Below are 16,029 nucleotides of genomic sequence, written 5' to 3'. Positions count from 1 at the left end.
TTTGTTGCTAGTATGAAGAAATTAAGTTCAACTTTATGTATTGGCCTTATACTGTGTGACCTTGATAAATTAATTTATAAGTTTCAATAATTCTCATAGATTCATTGGGATTTCTTATGTACACAGTTGTGTTATTTTCTTATTTTACTAACTCTAAGACATTGAGTACAATGTTGAGTATAAGTGGTTTCAGTCGATATCCTTGCTTAGTTCCTAATCTTAGAAAGAAAGCATTTGATAATTTACCAATAAGTATGATATTCAAGCTGTTGGAGTGAGTGTGTGTGTGTTTAATGTTTTATTGCTTTCATAGAGAGAAAGGGAGAGGGAGAGAGAGATAGAAACATCAGTGATGAGAGAGAATCATTAATAGGCAGCCTCCTGCAGGCCCCCCACAGGGGATCGAGCCTGCAACCCTGGTCTGACTGGGAATTGAACTGATGTCCTGTTCATGGGTTGATGCTCAATCACTGACTTATACCAGCTGGTCTGTGGAGTTTTTATTTTTAAAGTAGGCTTTATCTATTTGAAGAAGTTTCCATCTATTCTTGGTTTGCTGAAAGTGTTTTTAATAGGTGTTCAATTTTGTTAGATGTTCTTTTCTGCAACTGTTGATTGAGATGAGCAAATTTTTTTTTTTTTTTTGCTTTTTTCCCTCCCTATAATGTAATAAAATGCATTGATATTTGAATATTATACCAACCTTACATTCCTGGGATAAACTCCACTTGGGCATTACCTATTATATTTTATATATACTGTTAGATTTAATTTGCTAATATTTGTTGAGGATTTTATGTCTATGTTCATAAAGGATGTTGATCTGATAATTTTTGTTTCTCATATTGCCATCAGCTTTTAGTATCAAGGTTATTCTGGCTTCATAAAATGAATTAAGGAATGATCCCTCTTCACATTTTCTGAGTTGGTTTAAGATTGGTATTATTTCTTTCTTAAATGTTACGTAGTGTTAGGGTGTTTGGCTTATGGTGCAGGCTGTGAAAGAATTCACAACTGAGTGAAGAGATAGATGCAGAGAGGAAGTTTATTTCACTTTCCCAAAAGGAAAGGGCCAATGCATTGGGCAAAAAACAATACAAGGGCAAAAAACAAATGGTGGCTTCCCCTTTTAAGGCTTCACTGTTGCTAAGCAGAAGGAAGGGAGGAGAATCTTGGGCTGAAGTTGAGCAGACATCAGGGTGGGTTGTAATTTGTTCTTCAGGAGACAGTTTGAGCAGATATCCTAGGGAGGTGTCTTATCGGCATTTTTCTCAAGCTTGTAAAACATGCTTAGAGCAAGAGTTCAAAAGAGGCCTGTTTGACGGGGAGGAGGGATTGGAACTTTCTATTAATTATCCCTGAGTTGTAAAAACAGGGAGGGGGTGTATGCAATAATGCAGCTTGAAAGTAGTTTATCTTGTCCTTCAGTTTGAACAGAGGGGTTGTTTGAATCAGGAGCTAACAGTCTTGGCATTTAATTACTAAGTGCTTCTCATAAATTGTGGAAGGCTACAACAAGGGGAAAAGAGGCCCTTTTTCTATCCTAATAGACAGAGCCTTGGCCCTTGTGGTTCAGTTGGATGGCATGTCATTCCATACACCATAGGGTGGCAGGTTTTATTACGGGTCAGAGCACATGCCCAGGTTGTAGGTTTGCCTCCCAGCATGGGAGGCAACAACTGAACAATTTTTCTCTCTTGTATTGACCCCCCCCCCCCTTTTCTCTTTGTAAAAGCAGTTTTAAAAAGTATATCCTCGGTTGAGGGGGGAAAATGTTAGATAAACTTACCAGTGAAACCATCTTGGTCTGGAGTTTTCTTTATGGAAACTTAAAATTTTTAACATTAAATTTTAAAAATAAAGTGTAATTTGTTTTCTGTTTCTTCAGTCAATATTGGTAAGATATCTATGTGGTAATGTTCCTTCTTTCATTCCTGGTAGTGATAACTTGTGGCTTCTCTCTTACTTAGTTTGGTTAGAGGCTTCTCAATTTTATTGGTCTTTTTATAAAACACATTTCCTTCACTGATTTTTCTCTAGCGTTTTTCTGTTTTCTTTCATCAATTTCTGCTCTTTATTTCCCTCCCTCTACTTGATTTTACCTTCATTTGATAATCTAAAAAAAATGGTTCTTAAAGCAGAGGCTTGGATCATTGATTTTTTAAAATAATTTAATGCTTTAACTTTTCTTCTATGTTCTTCTTTACCAACATCCCACAAATTTTGACTTGTATTTTATTTTTATTAAGTTCAAAATATTTTTTCTAAAGACCCTATCTTTATGCTTCAATATCTGAAACATCTTTTGAGTCTTGACTCATGATTGATAGCTTTCCTCAAGACTATTTTTGTTTGTTTATTTTGCGCCTTTTTTTTTTGGTTGCCTATTAAATAGTAGAGGCTGAAGTAAATAGATTAAAAACCTGTAAATGGATGCATCTCTCTTCTTCTTTGCCTGTTATTGTGGGAATTTAAATCATTCTCTTCAGGAGTTAAACTGGGATTGAGATTTTAGTTTTCTCTAGTACCTTCATTTATTGCACCAGAAGCCTCAAATTCTTCTAATGTTGCCTGATTTGTAAGGTGGAGATGAAATGTCAAAGTGTTTTTCTCAGTATTTGTGCTTCAGTCTGCATGCCTGCTCCTTAGAGGAGTTTCTTTCTTCACTCTTGCACTTTCTCAGTGGTAAACTGATGCTACTTGTTAATGCTTTCAACATTGGTAGAGGAGACAGAAAAGAAAGGTTCTTTGTTGTGCTATAGCCTCCATCTTAGGTAGATTATGTGTACCTGGATCTTGAGGAGGGAAGTCTCTCAAAGTTTCTGCCCACCCTCACACCCTACCCCTGGCCCCTATAGCAGGGGTCCTCTAGTTTTACTGATGTAAGATTCTGGGCTCAAGTCTGTTCCTGCCCCCCTTCCTACCATGCCTCCAGCAATAAGGCATGGCATTCGCTTCCCTTTTCTCAGTGGCTGAAAGCTTCTGCTCTTTCTACATGAGAGAAGTATCTGGGCAGGGTGTCAGGCCTTGTTCCTTTCTCACAGTAGAAGCCAGTTCCTTGCACCACTGAGAGAGGCTCTTGATTGCTATTCTCAGTTATTCTTATGGGCATTGAGGATGTATGAACGAGTGCCAACTGTCTGAAGCTCCCAGGGGTTCTATATAGAAGTTATCCCATAGTCAGATATAAGCAATTATCATTTTAGGTGATTTCTTTCCTACGTGTATGACAGCAGTATCTTCCTCCTGCTCCGCCACAGGTGACCCATTTCTGGCATCCTGTTTCTCTCAAGAAACTTCTGTCCGTACTTGGAATTCAAGTTACTGGGTTATCTTATGACTTTAGCTCCCTGGTGGATTCAAGAAAAACTTTGGAGAATTTAGAAGTGTTTTGTTTAATTGCCAATGTTCTAGGCTTTCCAAATATCTTTTTGTTAACATTGAGTTTAATTCCATTGTGGTCAGAGAACATACTTTGTATTCTTCTAAATGTTTTATTAAGACTTATTATATGGTCTATTTTAGTGTCTGTTCCATGTATAATTACTGGGTGGAATGTTCTATAATAGTTGGTTGGAAATGTTGTTTAAATCTTCTATGCTTAGGTGTGTTTTTTTCTATCAGTTACTGAGAGAGGGCTGTTAAAATTTTCAGCGGTGGTAAGTGGGTCTGTTGATTTTCCCCTTTATGTATTTTGAAGCACTCTTATTTTCTGATTGTTGTGACTTCTTGATAAATTAATTATCTTGTCTTATGAATGTGCCATTTTTACTCTGGAAATGCTTGTCTTGAAATCTATTTTAAGAGTAGCCTCCCGTTGCTTTCTTTTGTTGGGGTGTTCCCCTGCCCCCCAAGACTCACCTTGAACACTTTCAGTTTAAGAGTTATTGAAAGATGTAGAGAGAATTTGCATACAGATTTTGTGGCTTTACCCTCTGGGATTCTTTCTGAGCTTTTTTTTTTTTCTTGCTGTCTGCCACGTTGGCAATCTCAGTCTCTGATCTGTGACTCCTCTGTCTGATAAAACTGCTGCTTTCTGCTTGAACTCTATCTCCTGACTCTCACGTTGGTTTGAAGGCACTCCCACGGGAAAAATTTGGAACCCCCATTTTTTTTAATCTCATTACTTTGACTTTTTGGAGAATCCTGGCCAGTCTTCTTATAGAACTCCTAAAGTCAGGAGGTTTGTAATATTGTTTGCTTAGGGTGATGTTTGACTTGTTCCTCTATCCTTTGTATTTCCTATAAACTGGAATTTAGATCAAGAGACTTGATTAGATTCACAGTAAACCTCTTTTTGCTTCAGAGATAATGTCTGCATTTCCTGATGCATTACATAAGCTGGATAATGTTTGATTATTCCAGTATTGGTGATGATTATTAGTTTGATCCCTCAGTTAAGGTGGTTCTCTCCACTGTAAAGATTTGTTTTTCCCTTTGTAATTATTAAGTAATTTCTAAGGTTGTAATTTACATTGTCTGTATTTTTCGCATCCTGCCCACTGACACCTCTTAAAAACATTAGCTATAAGTCCCATCCCCAACCAGAAGTCCTTATAATCTCTAGTTTATATATACTATATGTATTTTAATGGCACATTTCTCATACTGGGTGGTGGTTATATAAATTTCATTTATACTAGATTTTCAGGTACTGAATGCATATATTAGATCTTATAAATCTGTTTCACATACACTTAATATGTGCATATAGTAGGCACTCAGTAAATTATTTTTTATAGGAAGAGGAAATTAGCTAAGAAATCTCAAACCTTTTTCTATTAAAACACTTTTCATTCTCAGGTAGTAGTTAAGTTAATGTTATTTACACTTTTTTTTGTAGGTAAATGAGAAAGCGGGGCAGATTATACAGTATGATAAATTTTATATACATGAAGTACAAGAATTGATAGACATAAGGAATGATTATATCAACTGGGTTCAACAGCAGGCCTATGGAATGGTATGTTTCCTATTTTATTTTACGATTTCATTTTTATGTATCATTTGTCCTAATATGAAAGCAATTGCTTGTCTTAGAAACACCAAAGTTTTTTCAGAGCTTCTTTCCAGGGCTTACGATTGAAATAAAAACACATTGCAAAGGAGCAGTTACATGTTATGCATATTTATTTATAATAAACATTCCACTCTTACACCAAAGCCAAATCAAAAAGATAGATCATACTTTTCTAAAGAACAATGCAAATTTGACATGGATTTATAACCTTCGTTTATTTTCCAGGTGATTGCCTCTTAATTTTCTAATGTTGAGAGTATTAAGAGTTCCTGAGACTGTAATCCTAAGAATACTAGAGGCTCAATGCACAAAATTCGTGCAAGGGGCTCAGCCCTCGCAGCCCTGGCTTCGTCCAGAAGGTCATTGGGCTGTTTGGCCTAATTAGCATATTAGCTCTTTATTGTATAGGATAGTATTACTGTTGTTAGATTAGGCAGCCGTGGGCAAACTACGGCCCGCGGGCCGGATCCGGCTGTTCTATCCGGTTCTCTTGCTCTCCCCTCCGCTCCTTTACTTTGAATTTATATTAGTTCACACAAACACTCCATCCATGCTTTTGTTCCGGCCCTCCGGACCAGTTTAAGAACCTATTGTGGCCCTCGAGTCAAAAAGTTTGCCCACCCCTGGATTAGAGCCTCAGAACTGAGAGCCCTAGGACCATTGATCTATTTTTTATTATTTCCCCTTTTATGTGTTTAATTTTTAATTTCAGATTTCTTCTTGTACATCTACATGTGTATATACTTCTTTCTATGTTGCTAAGTCTCTAATAACTACCACTTAATATCCCCATTAAAATAATAGCATAGTCTTATAAAACTTGAATTCGGCATGTAAAATTTTAATATGGAAATGGGTAAGCAGCTAGATATAAAACAGTCAGGTTAATACTCTTAGTTGCTAACCTTTATAGTGTACTTGAGGCCCCCTTTTCCACCCTGAAGCAGAGAACTTAAGCATTATGTATATAGGAGTTGTAGAAGGGTGAGTAGCCTTTCGTTCCTTGCCTGGGCATCATGTGCAAATTCCTTGTGGAATGGTGCTCTTGTCAGTTTATTCACCAGCACCTCTAATAGTGTCTGTAATATGTGTCTAGTAGGCACTAAAAAAGTATTGTAGTTTTTGGATGGCAATGTGGTCAGTCTGTGCATGCTATTTTTAGTATAATCTCATCTATAGGTATCAGGTTACTTCTAGGTACTTGGGTCTGGATTGGAAGAGATTTGTTAATCTCTCCTCCCCCATCCCATCCCACCCCACCCCTCGAAATCACTAGGAATCTAGGTCTAATTTACAGTTATTCTATAGATTTAGGTCTACTCATTTGCTCATTCAACAAATATTTATTGGGAATACCCTAGGTAACAGGAAATACTAGTACAGTAACAAACCAGATAGTTAAGGGTCTTATCCTCATGGAACTTATAATCTAGTGGACAAGATGAACAGTAATCTAAGGGAAAAAATATTGGTTAATAATATGTACTTATATAGAGAATTAAAATAGAAAATGTAATAAAGACTGTATGGTTTCATACAATTGGATAATCAGAAAAGTCTTGTCTAATGAAGTATGAGCTGTAATCTGAATGTTAAGAAACAGCTGTGTAAGATCAGAGTAGAGAGAATTTCAGGGAAAATGTACATCAGTAAAGACCGTGGTGAGAACAAGCTTGACATGTTTGAAGGATAGAAAGAGGCCAGTATGGCTAAAATATGGGAGTCGGAAGGGTTCTGTGAAAGGGTCAGAGAAATGGACAGGTGGCTAGATCATGGAGATTTTATAAATTAGGATCAGAAACTTGGATTTTATATGAAGTGTTATGGTAAGCCATTGAAGGGTGGTAAGCAGAGGGGAATTACAATATGATTTATATTTTTAAATCATCATTCTGTCAGCTCTATGGAGAATGGAGTGAGGAGAATAAAGCAAAAATGAAGAGGGGAAGACTAGTTGGAAGACTGTTTCAGTAGATTAGGGGAGATAAAATGATTGGTTTGACTAGGTGGTTGTTTGTTGAGATGGAAGAAGGAAGTAGACTTGAAATACCTCTCAGAGATAAAAGGGACAAGAATTGCTGATGGATTGGAGGTGAAATGAGGAAAGGAGAGAAATCAACAAAGATTAAGGAGTGGGGTAAGGCAGGAGGAAAACTAGAAGGGGATTGTGGAAACCAAAATTAAGTGAAGGAGAGGCTCTGTTGAATGCTGAGAAATAGGATAAAATCATCAAATTAAGCAGTGAATTTGGTTATATGAAGGTTATTGGCAATCTGGCTAATGCTAATCTAGGGTGCCACATACTTAAGGGAAATTTGGAGGTGAGGAATAGAGAACAACAACCACAGGCCATACTTTCAAGAAGTTCTGAATAAATATTTCCTTTTCCTTCCCTATTTAAATTAAATCTATCACCTAGGCAAAGCTCTTCAAACTCTTTCTCCACAGCATCCCTGAGAGCAGAGGAAAAAAAAATCTATTTCTTGAGGTTAACGTTCCCCCTGTGAGACTTGTTAGAAGTCTCATGTTATCTTCGAATGAACACACATTTTGGACATAGTACAGGAGTGGGCATAAATAGGTTTACAGTTGTTCCTATGGAAAAATATCTAAAAGAATCTACACTAATAAAAGAGAAACATGCTAATTGACCGTACCTTCGCGATGCTCACCAGCCAATCAGGAGTGAGTATGCAAATTAACACAACAAAGATGGTGGGTTAATTTGCATACACAGGCTCCAAGCGGCTGGGGGCGGGGTGGGACGCTTGCATGGCAACGATGCAGGTGTTCCACACCAGCCCAGCTGCTTGGGGCCTCTGGGCAGCGTGGGAAGGCGGAAAGGCGGCAAGGCAGCTCCAGCCAGAGTGAAGGCAGTGCCGGCAGCCAGGGGAAGGAAGGCCCATTCTTGCACGAATCTTCATGCATCGGGTCTCTAGTTAATAATAATAATAATACAAAAAAGAACTATTTTGTGTACTCACAACTGTAAACCTACTTTTGTCCACCCCTGTATTTGTTACCATGAAAAGGAGATTTAAATTGTTTAACATTGAGGAAAATTGGTGCTTCAGTAAATGAACTTTGTTTATTCCAAGATTCACATATAAGTCCTAACTCACCACCAAGAGTACTGTAGGTCATTGAGCAGCATTTAGGCCCACAGGATCGGGCCTAAACCAGCAGTTGGACATCCCTCTAGCAATCTGGGACCCCTTGGGGGATGTAGCAGTGTGCCAAGCAGCAGGCAGCCAGGGAGGAGCCCGACCGGGGCCGGGCATCACGCTGCTCCTGCTCATCCTGTCCCGCTGCTCCTACTGTTGCCACTCATTAGTGCTGCCGCAGAGTCGGGAGAGGCTCCCGCCGCCGCAGCAGCGCTCACCAGGCATGAGCCCCGTTTCTGGCTGAGCAGCACTCCCCCTGTGGGAGCTCACTGACCACTAGGGGGCAGCTCCTGTGTTGAGCATCTGCCCCTAGTGGTCAGTGCGCATCATAGCGATTGGTTGACCGGTTGTTCCATCATAATGGTCACTTAGGCTTTTATATATATATATATTTTTATTTATTTATTTAAATATATACAAATCCTAAACTAGTTCTAAACTTCTGCTTAGGTTTTTATTTTTAATATATATATATATATATATATATATATATATATATACACACACACACACACACACACACACACACACATATTGATTTCAGAGAGTAAGGAAGAGAGAGAGAAACATCCATGATGAGAGAGAATCATGGATTGGCTGCCCCCTGCAAGTCCCCCACTGGGGATCGAGCCTGCAACCCGGTATGTGCCCTTGACCAGAATCGAACCTGAGACCTTTCAGTTCGCAGGTCGATGCTCTATCCCAGGCATCCTCAAACTGCGGCCCGCCGAGGACATTTATCCGGCCCGCCGGGTGCCGCTGCCTGTCCTGCTTAGCAGCCGACTCGTCCTGGGCCCGCAGTGCGCACAGGAATTTGTTCATAGTTTTGTTTTTTTTTAAACTATAGTCCGGCCCTCCAACGGTCTGAGGGACAGTGAACTGGCCCTCTGTTTAAAAAGTTTGAGGACCCCTGCTCTATCCACTGAGCCAGACCGGCTAGGGCTGCCGCTTAGCTTTTAAAAGAACTAAAAACATAACAAATTTATAAATTATGTATAACACTACAAGTTTTAAAATAAAGTTAATATTTAGCATGGAGGATGATTATGTTCTGATCAGGAATCTAGGCTTACACCAAAATATGATAAAGAAGCAGTGTAACATAAGTGCACCCAGGTTCAAATTCTATTTCAGCATTTGTTATTTATATTAAATATATATTATTTATATTCTTGGGGGAAATGACAATTCTTTTTCTGTAAAGTAGGAATAATAGTACCTACCTTTTATATTATTGAGAAGATTTATTGATCTGATCTATTTAAAGTGCTTAGGGCAGTTCCTGGGGCATAGTTAAGTCTTGGTAGATGGGTGATTATTAGTATTGGCTGTCTTGACACATATTTTAAGTTTGGCAGTAGCCTCTATTCTGAGGTATCTGATAACTGTTCTCTTGCTGCCTTTCTCTATGTGAACTACAGTAAAACATTTGCTTTTAGGATGAGATCTGATACTCATTTGGCATTCACTCATCAAGCACACCATTTATGTCTAGAGTCCTATACATAGAGATCCTGTTTGGTGCCAGTGTGGTTATAATCATAATTATTGCAACTCTTAGAGTCTCATGGTAATACTGGTATTATAAATGGATTATCCTAATTTTAGATTTTTAATCAGTTTTTAAAAAAATTATTGCTATGAAAACCTAAAATTAAAAATCCTCCTGGAGTACTCATATAACACTGAGGATATGTCCCTCAGGAATCTACAAGCCCCGTTTTAGAAACATTATTCAAGAGAGTCATATCCTCCTGGATCCCTGTGAATTAGATCAGATGTCCTTTGACATCTGAACTTATATCTAGTATATAGGTCATAAACTACTTGTATTCTTAACAAGTTAAGAGAAATGCCAGTCTAATAGGTGTTTTGTTTTTTTTAGTTAGCAATAATCTTGTGCTAAATGTAACAGCTATGGTTTGATTGTTTGCTTCTAAGTTGGCAGGCCTGTATCTAAATTCCTCTTAGTATATAGCTGAGGTGATATCAAATTTAATTTCTTGGGAGCTATTTCAGTGAAATTATTTTCTGGTAAAGGAGGGCAGTAAGAGGACCACCTTCTTATTTCTTAACTTTCCTTTGCTTCTCATTCTCTTCAGATCCGTTAATATGGTTGCTATACTTAAGAATTGCCCTCTATTACTCTGTTCTTTCAGCCACATGCTTTTCCTTTATTTGTAACAGTGATATTGAATAGGTGGTTGTAGCCGTTTCCACTTGTTCCCTATTTAATTTGCTTAGTGAGTTTAATATCATATCTTACAAATCAGAATCCGGAACCAAAATCCTGATTTGAGTTCTTCTAATCTATCTCTGGGAATAAAAGGCTCACAGTTTACATTTAAGGTCTTGGACTATGTAACTCTTAAATAGTTCATTAAGTTATATATTATGACATTTAACCTCACAGAGCATTTTTCTTTTAGAGTTCAAAACACTTTCACATTTACACATTACTCTCAAGACTTTTTTTCCTGGGGCTTTTTAATAAAATTCATACTTTTGCATCACGAGTCTTAATACTGAGTTGAGCATTATGTGACCCTATAAGTAAAGTTTTAAAGAATCTATCGTAAGGGTACATACATGCTATTTTGTGATGATACAGTTGTGTTCATATGTGTATTTAGATACACATATACTGTACATGTGTGTGTGTATATATATATATACACACATACATACATGTGTGCCATTATTGCACATGGATGATCTTAAAATAATTTCATTGCTTCAATGTGAAAGTTTGAAATATTCTTTGGTAAAACGTAATTACTATCTATAATAATAAAAGGGTAATATGCTAATTAAACTGGATGTCTTCTGGATGTCCTTCCTGATGAAGCCGGGGCCAGAGGGAAACCAGCCCAGGTCCCGGGTGCCGGAGGGAAGCCGGTGCTGGCAGCCCAGGGAAGGAAGGCCTACTCTTGCACGATTTTCCATGCATCGGGCCTCTAGTGAATTATAAGAAATACATGTGTATAAATTTTATTTGTACACACACATCACTTTACCTTGTTCTAAACACTGCTGGGAAATTATTTTACCTTTATTATATTTTTCTTTATGCCATAATCTATCAGGTATACACTTCCCTAATTCCTAACTATTAAAACCTAATTCTGTGAAATTCTTTACTTTCCTTCTAATATGCTTTTGTACTGGTGAGACCCCTAACTGCACCTCATCTCCTTCCACCTTCCCATCCTTTTTCTCTTTACATGTTTCATGAAGTTTTTTTGTTTTTTTATCCCCACCCGAGGATATGATTTTTTTATTGATGTTTTTAGAGAGAGAGAGGAAGGGAGAGAGAAACATGATGTGAGAGAGAGACATCAACTGGTTGTCTCTTGCATGAGCCCCCACCAGAGCCTGTGATTGAACCTGCAACCCAGGTATGTGAATGGAACCTGTGACCCTTCCATGCGAGGGCCGATGCTCTAACCTTTGACAACACTGACCAAGGCCATCCTTACTTTTTAAGCATTAAATTTTTTAATGTTTGAACTTCTGTCTAAGGTACTATACCAGTAATTGAAATTTCTAGTAATGATTTTAATCTGGTTGTCCCTTCAGTGCCATTCAGATAAACCATTTTGCTTGATATCTAATATTTTTTCTTCTTTTCTCAAGTTTTCCACTTGTCTCATTATTTTTCATATTCTTTCCAGTTCACATCTCTCTTCACAATCAAACTTATGTTTTGCCAGGTAGAGAAACTGAGCCCTAAAATTATTTCTTTAAGACCAAGTTGGGCTAGGATTAGTTGCCCTGCTCTACCTACATTCTGCAAATAGGGTGCTTAGTTGCTGAAACCAAATTTTATTATATTCAAGCCTCAATAATTTTATGATCAAAGGTACCTGAAACAAAGGTGTTACATTTATAATATATAAGGTATATGTGGAAAGGGTAAGTTTTGTTGTAGATGTATTTTGGTCTACATTAATTCAATATTCCCTAGCAAAATATATGAAATGCTACTTTGAATAGAAATAGTTAAATTTGGACACTAACGTTGCTCTTTCCTCATTGTTACATTCTGCACGGCTGTCTTAGGATGTCAACCATGGATTAACTGAGGTAAGTTTGGTGTAATAGTCTCATGTTCAGAGTAAAATAGACTCTGCTTTGTCTTAAGAGATAGGAGAGCCAAAGGTTTCTCCTGTGTGTGACTTTAAAATATATATGCACATTTATAAAAATGAATGTTTAGAAATTATCCTGTATAGAATTTCAGAGGCATTTTATGAAGAAAATTAAACCCTATTTTCAATTTAACCTTACACCTGTATGATTCCTTTCAACAGTATTTGCTTAAAATTCGTTCCTATCCTCCTAAAGTCTTCCAGCATAAAATTTAATATGTCCTTAGAATATAAAAAAGCAAAACTTTTAAAATTTGACATATGCTTACACAATAAGTAGAAAATATTTTATATTAGAGAAGTAAAATGATCTTCAATTTTTAATGATGCTAGAAGTGGTCATAAAATTAAATAAACTTTCAGCATGATCATCTTCCTCACTTTGTTTTATATAATCAGCAATCCTAAACCTACCTTTTTAATACTTGGAAACATTACAGAAGTTCCTTTATACTTTTGGTATAGGCTAGGTTTTGTTTTGTTTTGCTTTGCTTTTTTGCTTTGCTTTTTTCCTACTTGAACCAATGAAGCATTTAGAGTTAGCTTTAAGTTACAGGCCTAACATCTTTTTTTCCTTATTCTTAAATAGAAGTAGCACATAAAATTATCAAATTAAAGTTGTGGAACCAGAGGGAGAGGACTTTAGAAATCATCTCAGGCCCTAACCGGTTTTGCTCAGTGGACAGAGCGTTGGCCTGCGGACTGAAGGGTCCCAGGTTCGATTCCGGTCAAGAGCATGTACCTTGGTTGTGGGCACATCCCCAGTAGGGGGTGTGAGGAGGCAGCTGATCGATGTTTCTCTCTCATCAATGTATCTAATTCTCTATCCCTCTCCCTTCCTCTCTGTAAAAAATCAATAAAATACATTTAAAAAAAAATCATCTCAGTCCTCTGGAGTTTCAGAGTAGTAAAATGACTTTCCACCAGTAATAGTGAAACAAAAACAGGAAAGAGGTGAAAATTGTCCTATGAAAAATAGTAATGCCTTGACCAGCATGTTCAGTGGTTAGAGCGCCAGCCCAGGCACTGGAAGGGCCTTGTGTTTGATTCTCGGTCCAGGGTGCTTACCTGGGTTGCAGGTTCGATCCCCGTGTGGGAGGCAACTAATCAATGTGTCTCTCTCACACTGTCATTTCTCTCTCTCCCTACCTCCTTCCTACTCTCTCTAAAAATCAATGGGAAAAATATCCTCATGTGAGGATTAACAACAAAAATTGTAAGTTACTGTTAAGTTAATAAAATTCAGGTTTTGTCTTACATGTTGAGAACAAAGTGTTGGTATTCTATATAAATTGGGTACTATTGGATGATTTTGGTTGTCGTGGCCATAGTTAAGAGAGCTTTAGACAAATTCAAATTTAAAAGAAGGCAGTTATGGAGAAGACTTTCAGAATGACTGAAAAAAACTGGGAGTATTTAGTGTGGGGGGAAAAGACAGGGAGGAGAGGATGAGGACTTGAAATATTTAAACCACATGTACTTCCCTGCAGAGGCAAAATGAAGACTGAAATACAAAACAAAGTGATGCACAGTGATGTGTAGAAGTGCAGATTCAGACTAACAAAGAACTTTCTAAGCACTTAAAAAGAATTGGGCTTTTTCATGGTATATTAGGTTTTCACTAGAATCCTTATAGCAGGGGCTCTGTGTGAGGGCTGGCACAAAAACATTGCTTTTTGGGTAGGTAGCAGGAATACATCCTCCAACTTCGAGAATCTGTGACTAGATCAGTCCTCCCAATTTTAAAGATTGGCAGAGCATAATAATACCAGCGCTTATTTGTATGTTAAATGAAAGAACATATTGTTAGGCTCATTAATGGTGGCACCCTAATGGCATGCAGGAAATATCTTTTAAATGAGTAAACAAGCAGATTGCTTTATCATTGGCCTCAGTTGCTAGAGTAGCCCTAGCTTTTGTGAACTAAGTGCTGTATTTAACTTGAGGGTTCCTAATTTTAGAATAAATTTGCAATCTACTTCACTGAAAGTTGGAGTTAATATGTTAAGCAAAAGGTACTTGTAATTTATGGTTTTGTGGATTCTTAAGAATAATTCCCTCCTAATATTGGGAATTGGGTTTATCATTAAAAATTCCATACAAGCATACCTCGTTTTATTGCATTTTATTGTGCTTCACAGATGTTGTGGTTTTTTTACAAATTGAAAGCAACACCAGCAAAAAGATTTACTTGCTTTATCATGAGACTCACTTTATTTCAGTGGTCTGGAACTGAACCTGCAGTATTTCCGAGGCATTATGCCTGTATTGGGAAATAAGCAACGTGTTTTATTTATGATTCCTAAACAAACACACAGTGAATAAACCAAGAATGTGATCAACTTTATAAGAAGTGACGGTACCTACAAGAAATATAATCACAAACTAATTTGTACTAATAAGTTAATTTTTTTTCCAGTTGGCAGATATCCCTGTTACAATCTGCACATATCCATTTGTATTTGATGCCCAAGCAAAAACTACTCTGCTACAAACAGATGCAGTCTTACAGATGCAGGTAAAATATTTTGTAATATGTACTAATCTGATTTCAGAGTGGTTTTTGGATTTTAATGAAGTTTTAAAAAAGTAAATATTTGAAACTTGCTTATAATCATCTTTGCGGATATTTTGTGCCTCTGTGTTCTGTCTTTTGCAGAGTGCCTTTGGTACCTATAAGAGCACTGTTGCATGTGACATGTATGTTCTTATGAGGGCTACTTATATATATTTAAATGAAAATAGAATAATTTAGTCTTTTATCATATATCTAGAAAATGGTATAGTCCTCTTTCATTACAGAAATATGCAATCTTTATAAATAATTTTACTAGTTTACTTAATAAACTAATTTGCTTTAAGTCTTGCTTCATTATGTGTCCCCTATTTACATACTTGGTAAAAGATAGAGGTGAATAGAGGTGAAATGATGTTAAAGTAGAATGCATTTGATCACTTGTTAGAAGGAGGAGAAATCTCCTTGAAGAAAAGTTTTATTTTAAAAAATTTTTTCTAAATTTGGTTGTCTCCTTCTCTCTGTCCTTTCTCCCCCAACTCCCTGTGTTTATGTTAAGCATTCTTTTATTTATAATGAGGATTTTTTAAAACTAGTTTACATGTGACTTTGAAGGGCTACAGTAGGTTTGCTTTATCATTTGAACCTGTAAATAAAGGTTTTGAGTTTTTTTTCTTTGGTATAGAATATCTAACTGTAGAGACTGATGACTAAGAAAAGAATGAGAAGAAACCTTGGGCATTTAATATTCTAAAAATGTTTTTAAAAAACCCCTTACCCCAATGTTGATTGCTATTTTCATTCCTTTAAAATTAGTGCCTTTGGTATTCTAAATCCCTCTGGATGTTTAAATAATAGATACTAGGGGAAATTTTAGAGATGTGCTTATTTCCTTTTACATCAGTAGAAAAAAATATTTTGTAAGGTTCTATACCAACAGCTCATAAACCAGTTTTTTGTTTGTTTGGCAGCTGTTAAGTCAGTAAGTTACTTGGTGCATTTAATATAGGATATTCCATTTTGAAAAATTTATCTTTATTTAAAGTATCATAGCTATCACGCCCCACCCCCACATTGATCACCCTCCATCCCGCCCCCAGGCCAAGAAACTGGAAAACCATAGGAAAGGAACAGTCTTTATTTTTTATTTATTTTTTAAAATATATTTTTATTGATTGC

General features: G+C 36.9%; 1 protein-coding gene across 7 annotated transcripts in view; it reads left to right on the top strand.

The window, feature by feature from the left end:
• Positions 1–16,029, top strand: part of HERC4 (HECT and RLD domain containing E3 ubiquitin protein ligase 4) — a 105,370-nt gene that overhangs the window by 70,791 nt on the left and 18,550 nt on the right. For 4 of the 7 annotated variants that reach the window (XM_080642484.1, XM_080642489.1, XM_080642485.1 and 1 more), the window contains 3 exons: positions 4,844–4,963; positions 12,247–12,270; positions 14,755–14,853. In XM_080642484.1, coding sequence (XP_080498610.1) covers positions 4,844–4,963; positions 12,247–12,270; positions 14,755–14,853 — 243 coding nt within the window. The remainder of the gene's footprint in view (positions 1–4,843; positions 4,964–12,246; positions 12,271–14,754; positions 14,854–16,029) is intronic. The other 3 variants (XM_080642487.1, XM_080642486.1, XM_080642490.1) reach the window with 1 other exon arrangement.

This window comes from Plecotus auritus (assembly GCF_963455305.1).
Source record: "Plecotus auritus genome assembly, chromosome: 9".
Classification (NCBI taxonomy): Eukaryota; Metazoa; Chordata; class Mammalia; order Chiroptera; family Vespertilionidae; genus Plecotus; species Plecotus auritus.
Note: the sequence above shows the minus strand (reverse complement) of the source record. Positions and strands in the feature narration are given on the sequence as shown.